Source organism: Nyctereutes procyonoides, unplaced genomic scaffold (assembly GCF_905146905.1).
Source record: "Nyctereutes procyonoides isolate TBG_1078 unplaced genomic scaffold, NYPRO_anot_genome, whole genome shotgun sequence".
NCBI lineage: Eukaryota > Metazoa > Chordata > Mammalia > Carnivora > Canidae > Nyctereutes > Nyctereutes procyonoides.
Window position 1 is genome coordinate 36,521,395 of NW_026575134.1, and position 23,596 is coordinate 36,544,990.

Genomic DNA, 23,596 nt, shown 5'->3' on the forward strand with positions numbered 1-23,596 from the left:
GGATTTACTTTTGTTTGTCACCTTGTAATCTTTTGATATTGTGATATATGCCATTTTTATGTACATATTTTGAAAGGGATATATAGAGTATTTGACTTTAGTACATGCAGTAGTCTATAAAACACACATAATTGTCAAAACATATATATAAAGTTCTTAATCAAAGTGTCTCTTTCTAATTTTGAAAATTAGGGGAGATTTTTACAATGTCCCCGGAGAGAATTACATTGGGAAAAAACAACTTATTTTTTATTATACTGTCTGTATTTCCTAGCTCTCTTCACATCTGGAGTTTGTTTTAAAACCCTATTTGGTATATCCAAAATGAATAATTAAGCAGCTAACTATAACATGCATTATTGATCTACCAGATTTAGATGTTATTACAGCAAGTTTTGTGTGCATTATGAAACCGACATAAATTTTTCCCCCACTCGTTACTTTTTTTTTCTTTTCTTTTCTTTCTTTTTTTTTTTTTTTTTACCCCCACTCGTTTCTTAAATTCTATTGAAATTTCATGAACAGGAAGGAAACAGCATATTTTTTTTCTTCTTTCAGGGTAAAGATATACAACTAAACTGTGTTGTCTGTCTTTTCCCTGCCAGTTATATGAAATCTCATTTATCTATCCTCTACGTTGAATTGTCCTCCTTTGTATGAAAATAAGGTTGGGGATAAACTTTCTCTCTTGAGGAGACTAAACTGCCCTGTGAGGACCTCTGACTATAAACCGGACAACCTCTGAGCTTTGCTTTCTCTGTAAAATGTGGAGAATGAGGTTGTCTAGCTCTTAACTTACTGACTCTACATAATTTCATGTTACAAAGCTGATTGTGATTCAGTGCCCGCAATGGATCAAAGCCCAGTGCATTTATCACTTGACTTTGGAGCTGCTCATCGAACAAGCATGTAGGGCAGTAGTCTCAGTGATGGTCGTGGTGGCAGTGGCAGTGGCGCTAGCAAAGGACGAGGACTGCATGTATTAAGTACTATGGAGGAAGCCATCCTTTACGAGCTTCTTGACTTGGGAAAGCAAACTGGTATTTTCATTTTTTCCATTGCATAGTTTCACATTGTTCACTTTATGAACCCTTTCTTCACGGGAAGCAAGAATGGAGAAGGCAATGGAACCACAAAGCCTAAAAATGACTAGTATATGAATTGACAGCTGCGTCTCTACCCTTGTATATTTAGCACTGTGGAAGGGAGGAAACTCCTATAAAAATAGGTAGAAACCAAAAATACTATGTTTGTCTAAATGTTTGTAGTGCCAAGACAGCCTTTGCTTTTGGGTGTTTTGTTCTCTGAGAAGGCCACGTGAGGGTGAGGGGTGACGAAAGACCTAATTTCTGCCTTCACGTCTGTGCATCTGGGCAGCCCGACTCCGGTGAGAGTCCTCCTACCCGGCGTGCCAGGGACTGGAACGTGCACAGTAGGTCAGAAAGTCAGCTAAAGCAGGAAACCGTATCAAGGATAATCCTAGAGTCAGATATTTTTATTTTAACGTGAAGCACATGACGGGGCTGGTCTTCTAAGGTGATGCAGAAGGCCCTCATGAGGATGTGAGCACAGCAGCCGGAGATCAGCGCTGCCTTTCGTGGGCAGATCACACGTATAACTTACTGTCCTCACCTAACATTCATCATCTTCATCACGTTTTCTGTTTTAGTTTATTTATTGGTGAGGAAGAATGCAAAGATCCTTGCAAAACAGTCTGAGGCCAGAATACTTCTAGATTTTTAGGACTCTTTCCCCCATACTTACTTTTTTTAAAAAAGATTTATTTATTTATTTATTCATGAGAGAGAGACAGAGAGAGAGAGAGAGAGAGAGAGGCAGAGACACAGGCAGAGGGAGAAGCAGGCTCCATGCCAGGAGCCCGACGTGGGACTCGATCCCGGGACTGCCACGCCCTGGGCCAAAGGCAGGCGCCAGACTGCCGAGCCACCCAGGGATCTCCAGCCCCCTTATTTTCTATAGTGCTGTCCTTTACTCCTTGGACAACAGCAAATTTATACGGTCTTCTCACATTCCTATTTCATCATTTTAAGTAATACATAATTGTGTTAGGTGATTATGCTAAAGAAGTACAGCTGGCATAATCTAGTTGGAGGAACATGCAGGTGGCTCTGGGATGCTGCACATGGGAGCAGAAGTCCATAGGTGTCACCAGGGATAACTGTGACTGGCATTGGTCACTGCACTGTGGGCAGCAGCCAGCATGTGTCTCAACGGTAACTGGTTAGTGTCAGTTAAAAGAATGTCTGGGATTTCTAGAAAGATCTGAAGCAGAAACTACTAGTAGTTTCTGGTGGTAGTTCTATAGCCCACAATTCTCCATATACTCTTCTAGTACTTCTAGATCTAAGTTTTTATTCTTACCTATGGCCTCTGCCTACCTTGCAAATATTTAAAAAAAAAAAAAAAGTCATAGTGGTACCTGGGGGGCTCAGTGGTTGTGCATCTGCCTTTGACTCAGGTCGTGATCCCGGGGTCCAGGATGGAGTCCCACATGGAGCTCCCCTTCTGCCTATGTCTCTGCCTCCCTCCCTGCATCTCTCATGAGTTATATAAATAAAAATCTTTAAACAAAATAAAATTAAATGAAAAGTCATAGATAGAACTCAAGTGTTAGGGAACATGAAATTTCCACAGCTCTGTGTTTATGGGTGTGCGTTTCATTTTTATTTTAGTAAGCCAAAATGCTTCAGAGTAAGATTCCATAGTCTAAGGTATTGGGAACATAAGGGAAGATCTTAAGTTTTAAGAAGGGTTCATGTCTCCTAGGAATATTTTATACGTAGTTTTAGTAAGGTATATTTGGGAATTTCCTTTCCCTGGATGGGACGAAGAAGGATCCAGAAATTTGGGCAGGCAGTTCTTGCTGTCCTCTCTTAATTCTCTTCATTGGGGTTAGAAGGGTTGAATTTTTGGAACAAGCTCTTTCCCCATTCGTACCCCGCACTGTCACCTAGAGAGAGAGAAACTCAGCAAGTGGCCAAGAACACAGCCCAGACACACAGTCTCATGCTTCCTTGGGGTTGCTCCCACTTCTGGACTTACATAGTTTAGAGTTTCTGTGGTCTGCCTTCTTCATCAAATATGCAGCCTGGACAGTGTTCCGCACATCCTTTTATAAAATTTAACAGAGCTCCTCAACCTTATTGGTTTTAAAAATCTCTTTCATTGTATATGTTCGAATTTATCCTTTTTAAAAAAAAAATGTGTGCTTGTGGGTATTAGGAAAATATGTCCAGTGTTCGTAATACTGTTTGGGTGTACCCTGGTGTGAAATATAGATGCGCACCGAATAACAATAGCTATAAAAATGAAACCTTGCACAAGCCGTGCCCTGCCTTCCCAGTCAGCAGGAACAATGCTTTTGGGGTTGAAAGGAAGCTTTATCACTGGGGAGGTGTGCGTGGGGGGCTCTCAGCTCAAGAAGTGGGGAGGGGGAAGCTGCAAATTTTAGTATAATGCATAATGTTGAAAGAAATTTTATCCCATCATAAAGATTAGCAGGCTGTGTAATTCAATTTAAAATTGGTCGGCGTGTCCTGACTATTATAAAGCCTTTCTTTTTTTTTTTGTTTTATCGCCATTCCATTATTTTAGGTCATACACCAATATAGGATGGAGCATACAGCCAAACCATACAAAGTCTCTTTCTGTGGTTCCACCCATTGGAGAAATTGTTGGTGAATGTAAGAGATTATCTTAAAATGAGTTAAGAAAATGCTTGCTCAATTGAATGCCTCCTTGTTTTCTTTCTTGCCTTTTTTTAAAAAAACATAAAATGAATTTCTCTGGGCAAGCAACCATTGAGAGTGAAATCTTTTAAAAGCATTTGCTGGACACAGGGCTTGGTTCTCAAAACTCCAGCGTTAGCACTTATCTGCAGTATCATGGGCATTACTGTGCCATTGAAAACCAAGATGCAGTAGCTTATGTTAATGCAAGACTGACAGACCCACATCTGATGGCAATTACCCATACTGGGGGGTTAATAAATGTTCTTAGAATGACTGTCTTTATTTTCTTTATTGCAAGAAAAATGGGCAGCTTTCTAAGCTGTGCCTCCTGCTTCTTGCTCCAGTCTTGGTGACTTGCTAATTAACTGTTTGGTTCCAGTGTTTCATGGACTCTGCTGGGTTTAATATTCCTGTTGGGGAAATGCTAAATCCTTTGGCCAAAGTCGTAGAAAAAAACTAAATTCAGTAAACATTTATCCAAGGGCTCTTTATGAACAAGAGATGAGGAGCTATAGAAACAAAAATAGTGAGATTTGGATGCGCCAGGAGAGAGTCTGGGAAACGAAGGCATAATACTTTCACTTTTTTTTTTGATCTATTAGTGAGAGGGCTTAGTTTTTATTCATGTTCTTAAAGGAGTTTCAGCCCTGAAGCACTTTGTTAAGAATGATCTTCCTGCCACATCCAGCCTCAGTGGGAAAGATGTTAAGGATTGATTTGCAATGTCTGTCATGTTGTAGGATGGGAAGGCTCCTGGTCTGGTGTCATTCATCTTTGGTCATATTCATGCTCTCTGACTGCGGTAGAGAGAAAATTGCCACAGTGAAGTGTACGCCTGCTTTATTTTAACTCTTTATGGCCAATCCAGACTTTCAGATGTCTTTATTGGAAAGATCCTGAAATGACTGTGACCTTGGCTTGGTGGGACTTTGGTTTCCTTCACATCGTGGGCCGTCCCATGTCTGCTGTGCAGGTTCTTGACGTATCTGTGGGACAAGTTGGGGTCAGTGTGTGAATCAGGCAGTCAGGAAGATACCACGAAACGGTTATGTCCTGCAGTATTTAGGAAGCAAATTAACTCTGGTTTATGATTCTGACCTATACAGAATTAAGGTTACCTAACCCTTCTGAGGGGAGTTAACTTTTGAAGCTTTTTGCCTACTGATTTGAAAAGGAGTTAATAGACCCACTCGGTTTATCTTGGCATGTGCCCCAAATCTGGAGCAGCTCAGTTTTCCCTAGTTCAAGTTCGTTTCTTCTCCAACAGACTGCTTATCAGAATATCCTAGGCAGATAGTTAAAAATTGAGATTCTTGAAATCTAGCTTAGACCTCTGGAATCAGATTTTCTACCAGTGGATCTAAATAATTGGAACTTTAATGAGCTCTTCTGTGGCTTTTCCTGCCAGTTCATGACCACTGTTCTTACTTATGACAGTATCAGTTGTCAAGTTCAGGGATATTATTCTACAAGCTCTCATCACCCTTAACAATAGGCCATTCTTTCCCATCGTGACTTCTGTGTATTTCAGTTGCTGCTTCTGTGAAAGGGCATAATCATTCCTACTTCATATGGTTCATGCAAGGATTAAGTAGATTAATGTATATATAATTTTTAGGACAGTGCCCAACAGGAGGTAAGTGTCCTATGTGTTGATTCTAAAGCCTCATCTTTTGTTTACAGGGACTCTGTGTATCTGTGCAAGAGGCAGCAAATCTCTTGCCAGGCTATATTGTGAGGAGGAGAGGAAGATATTCAAATAGCAGTGTTTGGGAGAAACACTATTAATGAAGCATGTGGAAGTATAAACATAGTGAGTTAAATCAGGAGGCTTTTGGCTGCAAGAAAAAAAATAGCTGAAGCAGCAAGGGACTTATTATCTCATATAACAAGAAGGCTGGGAGTAAAGCATTTTTTCAGGATCTGGTAATTCAGGAGCCCGATTCTTTCGGCATGTCTTTCTCCTGTTCTCATACGTTATTAGCCTTGCCACAAAGGTTGGAGGGTGACTGTTGAGGTTTCAGGCAGAGCATGAAGGCGTAGAGTGAAATTCAGTGGGAGAGGGGGCCGTTCCTCCTCTGTATAGGTGGTGACTGTTTCCCAGAAGCCCCTTGGCAGACCACCCCTTCTGTCTCATTGACCAGGACTAGGTGACATGCATCTTCTTAAACCAGTCACTGGCAAGGGAGATACAATTACCAATTTAGTCAGGATCCAAGAACAGGCCCACTTTTCTATGTTTGTCTTACGAGGCAGGAAGTTGAATAAACATGTTTTAGATTTACAATCACAAGAGTAGGCTTTGAAAAAATATTCTTTAGTTAATTTTCAGCTAATCAGTCATAGTGGATGGCAGTATCTGAGTGTTCTCATGAAAAATTGAGATTTTAAAGAAACCGTGTGTTTGATACACTGTCTTAAACATCGTGTGTGTGTGAGTGCACACGCATGGTCACACATGCACAGGTGTGCATCATGCCTCCTTACATTATGTTACAGACGATTAGTAAAGTCTTTCTTTTTTTTTTTTTTAAGAATTTATTTATTCATAAAAGAGATAGAGAGAGAGGGGCAGAGGGAGAAGCAAGCTCCATGCAGGGAGCCCGATGTGGGACTCGATCCCGGGACTCCAGGATCACACCCTGAGCCAAAGGCAGATGCTCAATCGCTGAGCCACCCAGGCGTCCCGTAAAGTCTGTTTCTTAACGGATTATTGATAAAGAGCTGGGCAGACTGAAAATGTTGACTGACACCCCTCGAAGACCCCTTCCTTGATTGACGTATCTTGGTAGAAGTCCTCTCTTGGTCTCTTCCATAGTACCTGCTAATTCCCTTCCTAGCACTTATATAATCTAAGTTATATTAGTAGGTACTTACTTCTTTCTTGTCTGTTGCTCCCAGCTGAGTATAAACTCTGTAAGGGCAGAGACCTTACTCTGTTTTGTGCATCATTATATTCCTAGCCCATACCAAGCATACTGACTGTGATACCCAGCAATCTAGGGGACTAGTGTGACTGTTGTAAAAAGACTGCGATCATTCCATGGGCATTTGCAAATCTCATCCTGACTTTTGAGAGGTTTGGAGATTTAATGAGATTTAATGGGATCTAATAGGATTTCTTTTCCTCAAGGCTGCTGTATTAGGAAATTAGGTTGAGACCTGACTTTGCAAGAACTTTGAAATGAGCTTTTAAATGAGCTAAAAGGGAAAGGAAACTACAAAGTGGGTGAATCTGAGAATGTGGAATTGAAATCACATGACAGAGTTAAAAAGTAGAAATAGTTTAACCCAAAGAACTGAAATCTGGCTAGACCTTCCTACTAAGGAATCGACTTGACAAGCTTTAGATGAGTTGGAATAGAAGTGGTTGGTGTTCTTGGTTGTGGAGAATTATGTTAGAACCTGCAGGGACGCCTGGGGTGGCTCAGAGGTTGAGCATCTGCCTTTGGCTTGGGGTGTGATCCCGGAGTCGTGGGATTGAGTCCTGAGATCGAGTCCCACATCGGGCTCCCTGCATGGAGCCTGCTTCTCCCTCTGCCTAAGTCTCTGCCTCTGTGTTTGTGTGTGTCTCTCATAAATAAATAAATATTTTAAAAAAGAACCTGGGGCAGCCCTGGTGGCGCAGCGGTTTAGCGCCGCCTGCAGCCCAGGGCGTGATCCTGGAGACCCTGGATCGAGTCCCACGTGGGGCTCTCTGCATGGAGCCTGCTTCTCCCTCTGCCTGTGTCTCTGCCTCTCATTCTCTCTCTCTGTGTCTCTATGGATAAATAAATAAAAAATATTTTTAAAAAAGAAGCTTTAAAAAAAATAAAAAATAAATAAAAAAAGAACCTGCAAAAGATCCTTCTTTTCCTGCTAGTGTATCTGATCTCCAGTTTCTGACTAAAACACTTTAAAGGAATTCATCCTTTTAAAAAATTTTTTAAAAAATAGTCGTTTTCAAAAAAAAAAAAAGGTTCACCTCCACTTTTGGCATTTGAGAATCAATGATACTGGCCTTACCTCCCACCCTGAGGAGAATAATCCTAGTGTAAAATGCTAGTATTTCAGAGACATGCAGAAATGAATAGCATGGTTGAGATGAGCCTGTGTGTTATAAGAAGATAACAATCTAGAAAATCTTTTGCTCAGAACTCTGAGAAACCACCTTGGTATTTGATCTGAAAAAGGGGTACCATATTGGCTGAGAATAAGCAAAGATAGCTCCTTAGCTTCTGGTAGGAAAAAATAAGTAAAAATTGGATACTAGTCTCATGAAAGATCTCCACCACTGGGTTTCAGCAAAGGTGCCTCAGTCATACCGTCAGAAACAGAAGAAAAATTTGGAAGGATGTTTGCTGGGTCCAGAGAGATCATTTTTATTGTCTCAGGTTGCTCTATGATTTAAACTCAGAGTTAAAGTTGCTAAACATGTGCCTTCCACGGATCAGATGAAGGAAAGTGGTCTTTAAACTCTAACAGTAGAGGTTTAGAAAAGAACAAAAAAGATTATTCCAACCATGAACTTTGAGCAATCCTGTGTGTTGTCCCTGAAATATGAAGAAATTAGTAGCCATAGGCCCAGAGGGTTATTGGAAGGTTACTGGTGGGTAGCGGCAGGTTGATTTTGAGAGTCAGGATTCATGATTGTAGACGCTCTCTTCAGAAAAGCCTCTCCATTTCTCTCTGAACTTAAATTTCCTGATCTGTAAAGCAAATAATTTAGACTGTCTCTGACTCTCTAATTGTATGATATGGTAGGAAGGGCAGAGATGGGTCATCAAGATTGGGAGTTCCACTTTACAGCTGACTCATTGGGTGACCTTGGAGGAGTGGTTTAGCCTTGCTGGGTCTTAGGTTCCCATTCCATAGAAGGAATGATTCTGATCTCTGAGGACTCTTCTAGGTTAGAATTTCAGCGAGCCTGGAATTATAGGAGAAGAGGTCAGGAGCACCCTGCTGCCTCTTGATTTTTCTGGAGGAAGCAAAGGGAAAAAGCTGGCCCTGCAAGTATGTTAGTGTGGATTCTTTCATGTGACCCAGTGACTTGGGGTCCTGAGAAGATGCGCACGCATGTCCTGTTTGGCCCAGGCAGTAGGCTCATTTGTAAAGAGTGGCCTCGGGAAAGCCAGCTGTCAAAACAGCAGTGATTTGCCTGAGGGCCCTACGGGTAAGAACTTTCAGATGAAGGGATACAGTGAAGAAGAAATACAGGCACCTTCCTCAAATAATGAATGGCTATTCCATTAACTCCAGTATTGATTATCTCCTCTGAGCTACCCAATCCTGGGAACAAAGGTTGGAAAAATCTTTAAATGAGTAATGTTAACCATGCAACAGGAGTAATTCCCTTCTGTTTTGAAATTGAAACATATTATTTGTATGATGTATATAGCTCATTCTTTCATTTATTCATCCATTTTATTTTTTCAAGCATTCAACAAAATTGAGTCCTTCCCATGTGCAGGCCAATCTCCTTGCCTTCCCCAACAACAACCAGAAAGATTCCTTAGAACAGATTTTCTCAATTGCAAATGAATAGTATACTTCCTGATGTATAAATTGGTGCCATCCTAGGATAAAGGAGAATTAGTTTTGTCACACTTTGAAGGGCATCTAGAATGCAAAATTAAGGTACTGATTCTTAGCCAGGATGAAATCATTTCTTCATTCATTCATTTATTTGATAAATTATTGAAATCTTCTAAGAATGCAAAGATGAATAAAACATAGTCTGATCTCCTGAGGTCCATGGTCAAGTGGAGAAAGAGCCCTGTGGACACATTCTTATTCTATGAGATGCAAGCACTTAGCAAGCTCAGAGCCCAAAGTATGAGTGGAGGATTAGCTGAAGGGGCCAGGTAACAATGAGTTATACACACCACATAGAAAGTTTGACCTCTGGTTTGTAGACAATAATAGGGAGTCTGGGAGGATTTTAAAGTGGATGAGTGTGGAAGTGTATGGAAGGAAAATATGATCGGATTTGTAGTCTGATAAGATCAGCCCAGCTTTAGTATATAGGATGGATTAAGCAGTCTTCCTTGTAGAAAGATGTCTTAGTTTCCTAGGGGTGCCATAAAAAAAAAAAATACCACAGACTGGGAGCCTTAAACAACAGAACTTACTTTCTTTCCATTTTGGAGGTTAGTAGTCCAAGATCAAGGTGTCAGTAGGTTTGGAGGCTGGTAGATGGCCAGCTTCCTGCTGTGGCCTTTCATGTGCAAGCACATTCCTGATCCACATTTTTTTCTTTTAAGGATAGCAGTCAGACCAGATTAAGTCCCATCCTTAAGGCCTCATTTCAATTTATTCACCTTTTTAAAGGCTTGATCTTCAAATATAGCCCCATACTTGAGGTACTGAGAGTGATGGTTTCATCACATGGATTTAGAGGGGATACAACTCAGTTCATAAAAGACACAAACCTGGGGCACGTGGGTGGCTCAGTGGCTGAGTGTCTGCCTTCGGCTCAGGTGGTGATCCTGAGGTCCTGGGATTGAGTTCTGCATCAGGCCCCTGCAGGGAGCCTCTTCTCCCTCTGCCTCTCTCTATGTGTCTCTCATGAATAAATAAATAACATCTTTAAAAAAAAAAAAGACAGAAACCTAAAGGTAGGGGAAATCCACAACCTGTCTGAGGACATGGGTGTGTGTGATATGAGGAAAAAAATGGATATGTACTAAAGCAGTATGTGTTCACTTCGAATGAACAGAATGACTTCGAATGTTCAGAACCTTTGACTACCTCTGCTCTTTTTTCATTTTATTGTCTTGCTGGGAACAGTGTTCAGCAGATGAGTATGCTCTCCAACTGTGCCGTGATTACCTGGATTCCTTAACATATTTAATTGAATTATTTAAGGAGAGCTGTAAAGAGCACCATATGCTTTGAGCACACTATTTTATGAGAAAACATGGACTTAGGAAGACCAGTGTGAATTTGTCCTGAACTGTAGATGTAAGATGTTGAGGGCTAGATCTCTGGAAACTAGAAAACTATGAGGTCTTACTTCATTCAGATTGCTAGAACAAAATACCACAGACTGGGGTGTTTTTACACAACAGAAATTTATTTCTCACAGTTTGGAAGGCTGAAAAGTCCAAGGGCATCAGCACAGTCAGGTTCTGGTAAGAGCCCTCTTCCTGGTTCCCAGAGAGTGTCCTCCTGCTGTGTCTTCTCATGGTGGAAGAGGCTAGAGGGTTCTAAGGGTCTCATTTATAATCCCATTTGTGGAGGCTCCATCCTTATGACCAATCACCTGCCAATGATCCCACTTCCAAATACCATCATTCACATTGGGGATTAGGATTTCAACATACAAATTTTGGGGGGACAGAAACATTCAGACCATGACACATGGAAAAGGAACAAAAATGCCAAAGGGAAATAGACTTCCAGTTCCACATCCTGGAACCTTGGACTCCAGGGACTATAATAGACTTTGCAAAAAAATGCTTTCTTCCTAAGGAATTATACTACCTTGTACTACTTTATCCCAGAGGGGAGGCTTGTGGCACGAGGCCACAAAACTGTTCCTAAGGGAAGAGGTCAGACATTTTTGGAACCAGTGTTTCAATGAAACCAACCTTATCACTGGGAGACTTCATGATTCCATAGCCCACAGGGAGTCTACTTTGTAGCTCTTGATTATCTGGAATTCTTATTAATAGAAAAATTTGCCAGGAGAAGGGCGGGGGAGCGGGGAGCAGAAACGAAGAAGAAATAAACGTGGTCTCCATTTCCTCCATCTCATCTCTGTCACTTTTGATGAAAATAACCTTCCCTGAGAGAGTTCTTTTAAAATTTTATTTTTGAAATGCTTCATTAAAACTTTGAATTACAAAATGAGAAAAGTCAATTTTATTGGATCCTAGATTTTGCTTTGTCCAGAGTGCAAATTATTAAAATTGACATAGGATGTGTGTGCAAGGTAATATCCCCTTTCGTGGACTCTTCTCTAAATTTCAAGATATTCTGTAGAGTGGATTAGATTATCCAGTGAGTAGGGACTCTGAAAAGAAAATAGAATTGTGTATTGATGCCTTCAGAAATATTATTTGATGGCAATAAAATATTCTCTGAAATTCCCTTCAGAGGGGAGAAAATGGAGTTTGTTTGCAGTAATTGCATTTTCTAGCATTTGCTCTCATACTTTCCAATATAAGCCAATTGGAACCTGTGATTTGGTTTTGCTTATTGGCAAAAGTACCATGTAAATTGATCTGTGATGCATTTAAAGAAGATGCTTTTGAAAGTTTGGAAATTGAGATGGCTTTTTCTTATTAGATTTCAAGAGTATTAGGGTTCATTTCTATATTTTAGTCTAATGTAATATTAGCCAAATATGTTCTTTTTCAATTTAGTTTTAATCAAGTTCTAGAAGACCATTTTCATCTAGCCCCAGTGGCGCTGTTAAGGCAGAGATTTTATTTCCACTGTCAATCCTCTCTTTCGGCTTCTGTGGACCGGCCCCCTGGAATCACTGCATACTGAAATCCTGCATTCATCTGCCCAAATATTATTTTAGCAGGCAAAAATAATAGTGTTTATTACAAAAGGATTTTTTATTGCTATTTGAAGGGTTAAGATGGATAGGGAACCTAAAATTCTCTTAAAGTGCTTTCTTTTAAGGAATATGGTTTTTATGCCAGTGTTATTTTTATTTAATTTTATTTTCATCATATTTAATGGCTGAAAATGTAAACATAGGATTTGCATTTGTTCTTCTAATTATTCAGTAGACTAATTGCCATTCATTTTATAATTAATGCTGGAAGGGGCACCTTTTTCTCAGTTGCTTTTTAAAGGCTTTGTGGCAGAAAAAACAATAATATTCTTCAGCTCACCATAGATTTTGTCAGTCAAGACTACTAGTTCATTAAAGATATTTATTGAATACTCTTTTAAGGGAGAAAGAAGTAGGAGATGGGTCCCTTATCCTGAATGAGGTTGCAATGCAAAACAGAAGACAGACTAAAAATGATGATAATAATAATTATCCTTTATGTGTCAGATTCGTATTAGGTCTTTTAGTGATCTCATTCAGTTTGCACATCCACTCTGTAAAGTAGGATGTACAGTTATCCTTATTTTTTCTGATGGGAAGTAAGAAAGTTAAAGAGCATGTTTTGGGGCAGCCCCCGTGGTTCAGCGGTTTAGCGCCACCTACGTGGAGCCTGCTTCTCCCTCTACCTGTGTCTCTGCCTCTCTCTCTCTGTCTCTCATGAATAAATAAATGAAATCTTTTTTTTTTTTTAAAGCATGTTTTGAGTTTGAGTTTCAGAGATAATAAGTGACAGTCAGGAACATGGTCCCAAATCTGACTCCACAACCCATGATCTTTCCATCTTGCCTTATATCCCTATATGCCAGTATGTTTGAATGATAGAAACATGCACACAGCTGTTTGAGAGGAGACTTTACTGTGTCTTTACCAGTTCTTTTTCGGACTGTCCAGTGGAACCCTGATTTGGACCAGTTTGCTGAAGCTTGAGGAAGTAGATTAAAAAGTCTTTGAGATATTCTGAGTGTTCAGACAAAACTTTCTCAGCCAGCCGAGGCCTGCATTCATAAATGAGAGATTGGACAAAATACAGTGAAGAACCTACCTGTGACTCCAGTTGTCCAGCCAGATGGTAATACCCAAGTATAATTGGAGCTGTATTTCAGAGGACAGTTCACCACCACACACACCTTCATATGTACAGCATGCCATGTACAGCATGCCATGTTGGTCTGAGTGACAACTTAGAGATACTCAGTTGGGAAACAAAGAAGATGTTGTCCTTTGTTTTTACTACCTTGTGGTTGTCTTTTAATATGTCTGAGTGTGAATGAGTATGTGTGCCTGTATGTGTGTTTAAATCACAAAAAAGTTATGTTGGATTAAGGTTATGGTTGAGATAGGAAATAGGTGCAAAACAAGTTGCTGCTGAGCAACAATCAATTCTCTGTGCTGTTTTTATGTCTTTAGTAATCATGGGTGCTAACAGCCTGCTCCCTCGTACTTTATACTTCTCAGTACCACATCTTGGTGACTATTCAGGTCCAGAAGGGGTCTGCTTTCCTGGGTGGGGGATGGACTTTTGGCTCCTTTCTATGGAATAAGGCTTACAGCATCTTCTGGTACCTTGGGATTCTTTTTATGGAGGAGGCTAAAGAAGAGGAGGGAGCGTTTCAGCTGTGGTGTCTTAACGCTAGCCCTAATTCCTACAGAGGACCACTGGGCTTTCACTCAGCATTCCTTACATTCTCCTGGGTTTCCAGCTCAGCCCTGACATTATTGTAATATAGTTTTCTGTGTTTAATATTTCTTAGACTTGGTTTCCCATTGCAAGCATGGAAGAAACCCTAATGCATGAGTTTCAGAGGAGAAGGTAGCAGTCTGAACCTGCTGTGTGGCTCCATCAGCAAGTGTGAGTATTAACGTTAGAGCTGTCAGGACTTGTGAAAATTAATGGAGCCTGACGGGGGCAGACTGAGGTCAGAGACGGAGCTTGCCCTGATTGAATGTTTCTGGTGGCTTCGCAGCCCAGGCAAGTGAGTGCAAACCGTGGAGCCGAGAGGGATTGCCGGAGGTCCATTCATTCATTTAGCAAGTAGGCACTGGGCGCCAACCAAATGCCAAGCATTTTTCTAGATGCTAGGAGAACAGTGGGGACAGGTGGGCTCTCCCCACAGAGAACTGACGGAGTCATCTCCCTCACCTCCAGGCTCGCCTCAGCTCTGTTCTGCTATTGACCCCCAGTCATCCAGGGAAGGAATGTAGATGACACGTCTCCTTAGTCCCTCCCAGAGCCTCATAGCTCTTCCATCCTCGTAGCCACTGGTATTAATATTTTTTCTTTCATCCTCCTGCAAAATTTTCTGCTTCAACAGTTTTCAAGCCCAAGTTACTCTTAGTCCTCAGTGGAATAGAGAGACATCAAGGGTTTGAATGTTTTCCCTCTCTGCTGGAGTCATGATATTAAAAATACAATAATAATTTTAAAAAGAAAATATTACTGCCTTTTATCCACTTTGGGGGTATAACAAGGTCCTCTTATAACACTGGTGTTAGGGAGCAGAGTTTTTTTTTGGGGGGGGGAGCAGAGTTTTAAAACAGGCCCCTGGCACTGCCCCATGCAGGCTGAAGGTTTCAGAACTGGGATTGAATTGTAATATATCCCCTTTGTTTAGAAACAGTCCCGTGATAATAGGTCTGACTATATATCTGTTTTATTCTTTTTTAATTTTATAAGTTAGTTTTCTTCTAGCATACTGGCAAGGGAAAGTGGGCCTGAAGCTTGTGCCTTGTGAGTGTGATTTTCCTGGGTATCTGGAAGCCATTGCAGGTTCTCCTCCTATCTCGTCATCTCTGTTTTCTGCTTGCTGCCTAATTAACTTTATTTAATCTGAGTGTTATGCCATACATATTTTTGGTTTCTTTATATATTTTCAGAGTCCAAAATTTAAGGGTTTAGAGGGGAGTGGGCATAGAGATTGGAGATCTTGAAATTTGTCACCTTTAAATAACTAGGTTTTCTTTTACCCACAGAACCTGGCAAGCCATGTTTGCTTTGGGATGCTCTCCTTCACAAAGAACTATTGTTGTACTCTGGCTTTTTGTTTTCCTCAGTTTTAGCAGAAATAAATTAGCAATTAGCCTTGTTCATCAGATCCCTGATAAAAATGGGGCTTAGGGAAGGCAGTATTTGGCATTAGCCACACCCTAATGGCCTTTTGGTTACCCCTACTTCCCATACTCCCCATTCATGAGGAATGAAGACTATGAGGCAGGAGTCCTCTTCTCACAGGAGTCAAGAAAAGTGACTGTCCTGGAATTGACTTTGGATTTTGATTTGAACAGAACTTAAGTTTTCTAGAGGAATACATCTTATAATGATTTGTGACAGAAAAATAGGTCGCAGTTGTATGATACTTAATTCTGAGGGACATTGACTTTTATGGAGGGGAGCAAGCTACCAAGGAATCTTGTTTGGCCACAGCAGTGCTTATATATGTTTATTTTTAAATGGTGATGCGCACGTGTACTGATCCTCACCACCCTCTATTAACTTCCACTTGGTCCAATTCACATTTTTGCTTTACCTCTCTGGTCCCTATAGGCATCTGGGCCTATCATCTTGGACTTCTATTCTCTTGTCAAAGTCTCATCTTAGTTCTTATAATATAGTCAACATGTTTTTAAATTCTGGGACCCTCCAGAAAGTTGGGCACAGGAGCTTTTCCCTTCTCTTTCCCAAGGCCGTGACCTTCTCTTCATTGGGTAGGCTCCCAAATCCTTCTGAGAGCTGGTTGGTAAGAAATTATACCCACAATTTCAGTAGCATGTGGGGAATGCCTCAGTTGAGCCAGCATATGTGTTGTCATGGTGTGAAACTGAAACTGCTTCATGACTCCTGGAGGAGAAATCCATGACATGGCCAGTTCTACTTCGTGATACAAAGGAGAAAGGCCATAGTTGCCAAGAGCTAGGGTGAAGAATTTTTCGTGGATGGACGAGTGGTACAAGGAGGACTGGTGTAAGAGACAGGTCCTGAGCTAAACTTCATAAGACTTAAAAATTTGGAGGAGCACCTGAGTGGCTCAGATGGTTAAGCGTCTGCCTTCAGCTCAGGTCATGATTCCCAGGTCCTGGGATCAAGTCCCACATCGTGCTCCCTGCTCACCGGGGAGTCTGCTTCTCCCTCTTTCTCTGCCTGCCCCCCGCTTGTGTTCTCTTGGTCTCTCTCAAATAAATAAATAAAATCTTTTTTAAAAATTGGGGGTCACCCAAAAGAAAACTAGCCTGGGAGGCAGAAGAGCTCCCCTTGTCCTGCTTGTGCTTCCAACTTGGCCTGTGATTTTGCTTACCCAGTGGTAGCGCCTCTCTGGCATTCCATTTCTTCATCAGTAAAATTGAATTGGACAAATCAGTGGTTTTTCTGTTGACTGTTTTTAAGCCAGGGATAAGTCTTCACACGGAATCTTGCCCCAAATTGTAAAACAAAGGAAAGCAATGCTGCTGTGGAACACAGGAACAGGTGTGTTGCCTCTGCCTTCATCACTGTCCTCACGTCACCCTCCTCCAGCCCTGGGGGGTGGGTGGGGGGGAAGGTTCAAGGAGCACAGCTTTCAAATCACCAAATGAGGCTGTCTCTGAAAATCCTACTGGGTTCATGTGCTGTGATTCACGGGAGTCACTTTCAGTAACACACTCAATGTCCAGAGTTTGGTGAGGAAGGGAGGCTGACCTTGATACAATTCACTGTGTGTCTGCTTTAAAGTTGTTGCGGATTTAGCAGACAGGTGCATAACAGAAGATCTTAAACTTTTCTAGGCATTCTGTTCCTCTCTATATACTCAGAGAAGAGGACCCCGTCCGATTCTAGGAAGATACCAGGGGTATTCCAGATGAGTAGTCACTCCTAAGAGATGTTATCGATCCTGCATTATGCTATTCATTTGTAAATGAGAGGCTGATCCTGGCACACTTTTTGTTAGTCAGTAAATACTAGAAGTGATGGGTAAAGGCAACAGAAAGAGGGAAGAAATGAGATGTTCACAAGACACGTTTTTCAAAATTAGAATAATTTTGACAGAAGCCACTGGTGTGCGGGTTAAAGACCTCATAAGCCCACCCACCGTCCCCTCTAGATCCAGATGCCTTGATGGCTCTAATAATACTTCTGTTAACTTGAAGGACACATTAGACCATGCTAGTTTCTACCTTTTGAAAATCAAAGTTCTCTTTTCCATCTCCGATGTTTTTCCTTGGGAGTAGTGGCATTGTGCCACTGTGACAAAGGAGTGATCCGATTTATGGATCAACTAATAATTTCTTGGTTGGCAACTGGGAAGGGCCATCACTATAACAATCATTACATCACAGCTGATACCTAGTGAGTCATCATTGAACTGAACAAGTTCCTTGAATGTGCCATCTTGTTTAATGTGTACCAAACCTTGGTGGTGGGATTATATTTTCCCCCATTTAGATTTGAGAAAAGTCCAGTTTAAAAATGGTTTGTTAGAGATTTTTTTGGCTAGACTGAATTTAGAGGCAGAGAATGGAACACTTTGAGAGTCTTAAACTGAGTCACCATATGTCCCTGGAGGCCAATGTGATGGCAGTTTAAACCTTGTCATGTCCCAAAATGATAAGCTCAGTTCCTATAATTCTCCTAAGAAAGCTCCTGGCAAATCTTGCAGAAGGTCATTCATTCTTCCATGTATTCAGCAAATAATAATCATGTGCCTGCCATTTGGAAGGTATTGAACCTGGTACTTTGGGTCAAATACAGAGCCACAAGCCATGATCCATGCTTTCAAGGACTTCACTGTCTAGGGGGTGGGAGACAAGTCATATGCAAAAAGCAAAACTAAGAAAAATAGAGTAAAAAAATAATTAACATGCACTGATTGTTTACTCCATACCATGCATGTGCTTTAAAATTTTTATTTCATTTTATCTTGAGCACGGGCTATGAGGTAGGTGCAGTTATTATCCTCATTTTGTGAGCACACTTGACGGAACGTAAGGACCCTGTCCAAGGTCGTGCAGCCAGTGTGTGGGGAAGCCTGCAGCAGAGTCCCTGCTCTTAACCTCGTGCTGCCTCCATCGTTTAAGTTATAATAGTTTTTAAGATTGAATCACAGAGAATAGAAATGTGAAACATACAGTAAGGAAATATTAACTAATATCCATAGAAGTAACTCTGAAGAGGGAGAGTGAAATGAGTCAACTGAGAATGAGACAGGAGGCAAACGGAGCTAAGGAAGAAGAGGAAGGAAAGGAAATGCCACAGAGGAAGGAGGAGAACCCGGGAGTGCAGCATCTCGTGTGTCAAGGGGGACAGGAATGTCACTGTGGTGTGATCCAAAGTACAGCATCTGGTGTCAAGGGGGACAGGAATGTCACTGTGGTGTGATCCATGGAGATGAGAAGTGAGAAAATGTCTGGGCTTTGGCTATTAGGAAGTTATTATCGACATTCTGGGAAAGCTTTGGGAAGAGAATAGAAATGGAAGCCAGATTACATGGGAGTAAGTTCTGAGTAGCCATGTGTCTCTAAGTTGTTAATTCTCCTAACAGAGGAGACCATCAGGCAACACAAATGTGGTAAGTGGGCCGGGTATGAGAAGTCATAGGGGCTGGGGAGGTCTGTGGCTGACTGGAGGTCAGTATTGACTGGTCTTCTGATTTTCTAAAAGTAGCTAGAAAATCAGAATTTTTTGCGTGGTATCACCTAATTTCTAAATGTTAGTTCAATTCAAAAAACAAAACACAGAACAGTATTGAGGCCAACTGTAATACATCTATGGGCTGTATTTGGCCTACCAGCTGTGAGCTTCTGGAATCCTCTTTCCAGAAATTTAGATGTGAAATGAAGAAGCATCTCAACGAATAAGCATGGTTTAGGATTGTACATGAGGGGTGTGTGTGTGTGTGTTTGTGTGTGTGCGTGTAAACGACTGCTTGTTTTTGTTTTCTTAGGGTTGGGAAACAAAAACTCACTAAGAAGGAGGATTAGATGGAGAGAAAGAGACCCAAAATATTAAAGATAGATGTCTGGAATATTAAAGTGTCAGTGACAGTGGGAAGAATGAGATCAAAAGGCCAATTATTAGAAACATTGAGAAGATGGGCTAATTTCTCACATTCTCTTGTTTTACTTGCTATACTCATCACTTTGCCATACTTGTGAATTATCTGTATTATTATTTGCTTAATAATTTTCCTTAAATCACCTCTTATTTTAGATGTAAAGAGAGAAAAATGGAGTAGAGATGAAAAATGAAGCCATCTATCATTATTTGTACTGTCAGATTGTATTTCCCAAATATGCATTTTTTTTTTTTTAGATTTTATTTATTTACTCAGGAGAGACACAGAGAGAGAGAGAGACTGAGACATAGGCAGAGGGAGAAGCAGGCCCCATACAGGGAGCCTGATGTGGGACCACGCCCTGGGCCAAAGGCAAGTACTCAACCGCTGAGCCACCCAGGCATCCCCCAAATACGCATTTTTAAAACATATAGAACTATTTGATAATTTGTCAAAAGTTTATCTCCATTCCACTTAAAACAATCTTTTATACTGCTAGTAGAACATAGAGCATGTCTTGGGAAAGATGGAATGCTAGTTAGAGTTCTTTAGGTCATTCGAAGCAAGAATTTTTCCGTGTTAAAATAACTGTATATAGCCTTAGTTTTTTTTTTTTTTTTTTTTTTTTTTTTTTTTTTACTTACGCAGGTCAACTTCAATGGCCTGATCTGAATAAAATGGAACAAGGCAGGCACCTCTTTGTCTGACAATTTTTAAATGATGCTATTTGAATACCAAGAAGTTTGGAGGTTGACTGCAAAGTCTTCCAAATTAATCTAGCCTCGAAAAAAAAAAATACCATCAGGTAACGGGAGATTTGTCAGCTGCCCTGCTTACACTTTTCATATAAAACAATAAAAGTTGGCAGATTATAGATGAAGTCCGTTCAGAAAAAAAAAAAAATATATATATATATATATATTTAGATGTGTGTGTGTGTATGAGAGAGAGAGAGAGAATCTCCTAACACAGGTAACAGAGGATGGAAGCTGGATACTACTACTGGATTCTCAGAAAGAGATGAGTTTGTTGGCAGTGTGTAAACATCCTCACTGTTTCTTCATTTTGGTGGCTACCTTTTTATGCTGCGTCTCCAAAATTTGATTTAAAAGACATGTAAGAGGCCTGTCTTCCTGAAGATTTACTTTGTAGCAGTTTTACTTTCTTTAAAAAAAAAAATAGTTCAAAGGGGGGAAAATATAGTTCCTTTGCCTTGTTTCTCAGTCTCACCCATGCCATCCATTCCTGAACCAGACCTCTAAAATGGAAAAAGCAAGAAGCCTCTTGCAAGAGCAGTGGTGCATAAAGAAAGGTTTACAGTGAGTCCATCATCATGAATGATTAAAAGGGAACTGGGCAGCTATAGCGTGACTTGTACAAATAGGGTTGCTCAAAGACTCATGCGGGTACGACCTACCTTGAAACAGATTACTGTCAAGGAAAATGTTTCAGCCTGTTCCAACTTTGGGGGCACAGGTAACCCTAGGGGTGCAGAATCGGGCCAAAGGGGGCCGGCCACATAGCCGTAATGTGAGAGTTGTGGAGCATCTCACAAATTTCTAGTGTGTGTGGTGTCAGGATTTATGGCAGGGATCTCTCACCTCTAATACATCTCTCACCTCTATTTTAAGTGCAGGGAATTGTGCGAAATACCATTTTTCTATCCAATCAGCTTACAATATATGTCACACTCCTTATTGTCTTATGCTAGTGGGCATTATAAACTTGTAAAAACGTACATTTGAGAGAAGCTTCCTATTTTCTGTGAGCTCTTCACTACAGCCTTAAAACATATCTGAGGCCAAAGGCATGTCGCACAGCCCTGTGCACTAGTAGTCAGGGATATCCGTTGACGCTTGGCCACGCTGTTTGTGGTTTCAGATTTCTGCCGTGTTAGTTTTTGACTGCTTTCATCTCTCTCTTAAGCCTCACCTTTAAACCACATGCTATATATGCAATTTCATTACTGATAGAAACCTAAAAATTGAAAGCTAAAGAAAATATCATTATAAAGCATATTCTGGTGATCTTAAAAATCATTTCAGGGGCACCTGGGTGGCTCAGTGGGTTAAGCATCCCACTCTTTATTTCGATTCAGGTCATGATCTCAGGGTTGTGAGATTGAGCCCCACATTGGGCTTCCTGCTGAACATGGAGCTTGTCTGAGATTCTCTCTCCCTCTCCCTCTATCCCTTCCCGCCACCCCCACTCATGAGCATGCACTCTCTCAAAAAAAAAAATCATTTCAATATTAGCAAATAAGTTTGCAGTGCACTGCTGATATGAGTACTTCACAGGTCTCCGCAGTTTGCATTGCTGAAGTCCAAGTGCCCCCACCCCCAAAATATAATTTTCTTCCCCACTAAGCTTCATTAATTAAATCATTGACTCTGGCTTGCTGGTAAGGACCAATTCCTACAACAAGTGTATCCAATTTCCTGCTAGTGGTAACTTTCATTCTTCCTGGAATAGCAGGAAACATTAATTTTGCATTGGACCCAGGAGTCTCAGGAAGCTGGAATTATAGGCACCATTGCCCCACCCTTTTCTCCCCTAAAATAAAATGAAATAAAATAAAATGAGCAGCAGCTCTGCAGTGAGGCTTGAGGGATGGGTAATGACAAAGAAGAGAAAAGGGCATTAATTTCAGGATGGGGACAGCTGCCCGGCACTATCTCCCTTTGGATTTTGGTTCTTATAGCATCACGGTGAGTTATTAATATGTATGATCTGTACTTTATTCAAACATTATAAATCTATGCAGAAGTCTGGTGTTTGGGTTTTCCTTTATAGCTTTCATTCTTCTTCCCAGAATTATCTCATTTTGATCGGGAAACTTTTGCATAAAAAGCACACACCGAGAACTCACATTCCCATACCATAAATATTAAAAGGGGGTTAAGCTTTACAGTTTCTTCTCCCATCCCAATGGGAGGAAAGTTAGCCTTCTAATCAGGGGGCCATTATTAATGTTCTTTTTATTCGCAAGCCACAAGGTAAATTTTAACTTACAATATGAAATTGTACTATGTAGTTCCTTTCATTTATGTGAATTGTGGAATGCTTGGCTAGGCCATGTCTTTTATATGATATACTACAAATATACTTTTGAAGGATATACTACAAATCCAGCAGTTATTTGAGTTGTTAAGAACAGTTGGTTGGCTTATATTTTGAGGACCAAACCAAGTCCAGACCTTTTTTAAGGATCGTGATTAAAGTGCTTTTTGCAGGATAATTACAAAGTACAGATTCATCACAGTGTAGATTCATCACAGTGAATCTGGAGCATACAGAAGAGAGAAATGGAACCAGAGAGTGGAATGTCTTTTTAGTAGCTTTTTAGCTTCTTAGCAGCTTCCTCTCTCCTGTTTATTGTCATTTTTTGCTGGCATAAAGGCATAGTCATAAATTTTGGTTCCCATGGAAATATAAAGGAATGCGTGAGCTATTTCATTTGGGTATACTGTCTGCTAATCATACGGTCTCGGCTGTTGTACTTCGTGATGGGAAATGAACGTGCTAATTGGTACTCTTTTTTCTTATTTCAGGAAACCTGCCATATGAATATAAAATAGTGATTGCTGGGAATCATGAACTGACATTTGATAAGGAATTCATGGCAGACCTTGTTAAACAGGACTACTACCGTTTCCCCTCTGTGTCCAAATTGAAACCAGAGGACTTTGACAACGTTCAGTCCCTCCTGACAAACAGTATTTACTTACAAGACTCGGAGGTAACAGTGAAGGGATTCAGGATATACGGGGCACCTTGGTAAGTGCTCAATGGAACAATCTTCTCCTTCGTTTTTTTTTTTTTTTTTAGCTCAGTGCTAAGAAATCATGGTGCAGACTTAAGGTGCTTTCAATGAAAAGGCTAAGGGTGGAAAGAAAGCTTATTGCTGCGTGTCCAACACAACACATATTGTGGCTGGAAAGAGCAGAGCTTGTTGTTTTCATCGTGGTGCACATCTCCTTAGGCAAGATCAGTGGATGTAGGGTGCTGGTAGATGCATCTATGCTTATGTGACTGGGGCTGCATGCGCATCTGTGGGACACAGAAGGATTTGGGGGAAGGTCACCGCGTTACCCTTCCTGCAGATTCAGCTACTCCGAACATTCCATCAGCCTTAGGTAACTCATTTCCCTCTCATTTTACACTGGAACCCCTCGTAAAATATCTGGCTTAGATTAGGCTTTCTCAAATCTTGCTACACATCAGAATCACCTGACCCAACTCAGAAGAAATACAGATTTTGAAGCCATCCC

At 40.8% G+C, this 23,596-nt stretch overlaps 1 protein-coding gene across 2 annotated transcripts in view; it reads left to right on the top strand.

Moving 5' to 3' along the window:
- MPPED2 (metallophosphoesterase domain containing 2) overlaps nt 1-23,596 on the top strand; it is a 176,442-nt gene that overhangs the window by 62,557 nt on the left and 90,289 nt on the right. For both annotated transcript variants that reach the window (XR_008661307.1, XM_055301042.1), the window contains exon 4: nt 22,877-23,102. Coding sequence is in view for 1 of the 2 variants with exons in the window: in XM_055301042.1 (XP_055157017.1) it covers nt 22,877-23,102 (226 nt within the window). In the remaining variant the exon portion in view is untranslated. The remainder of the gene's footprint in view (nt 1-22,876; nt 23,103-23,596) is intronic.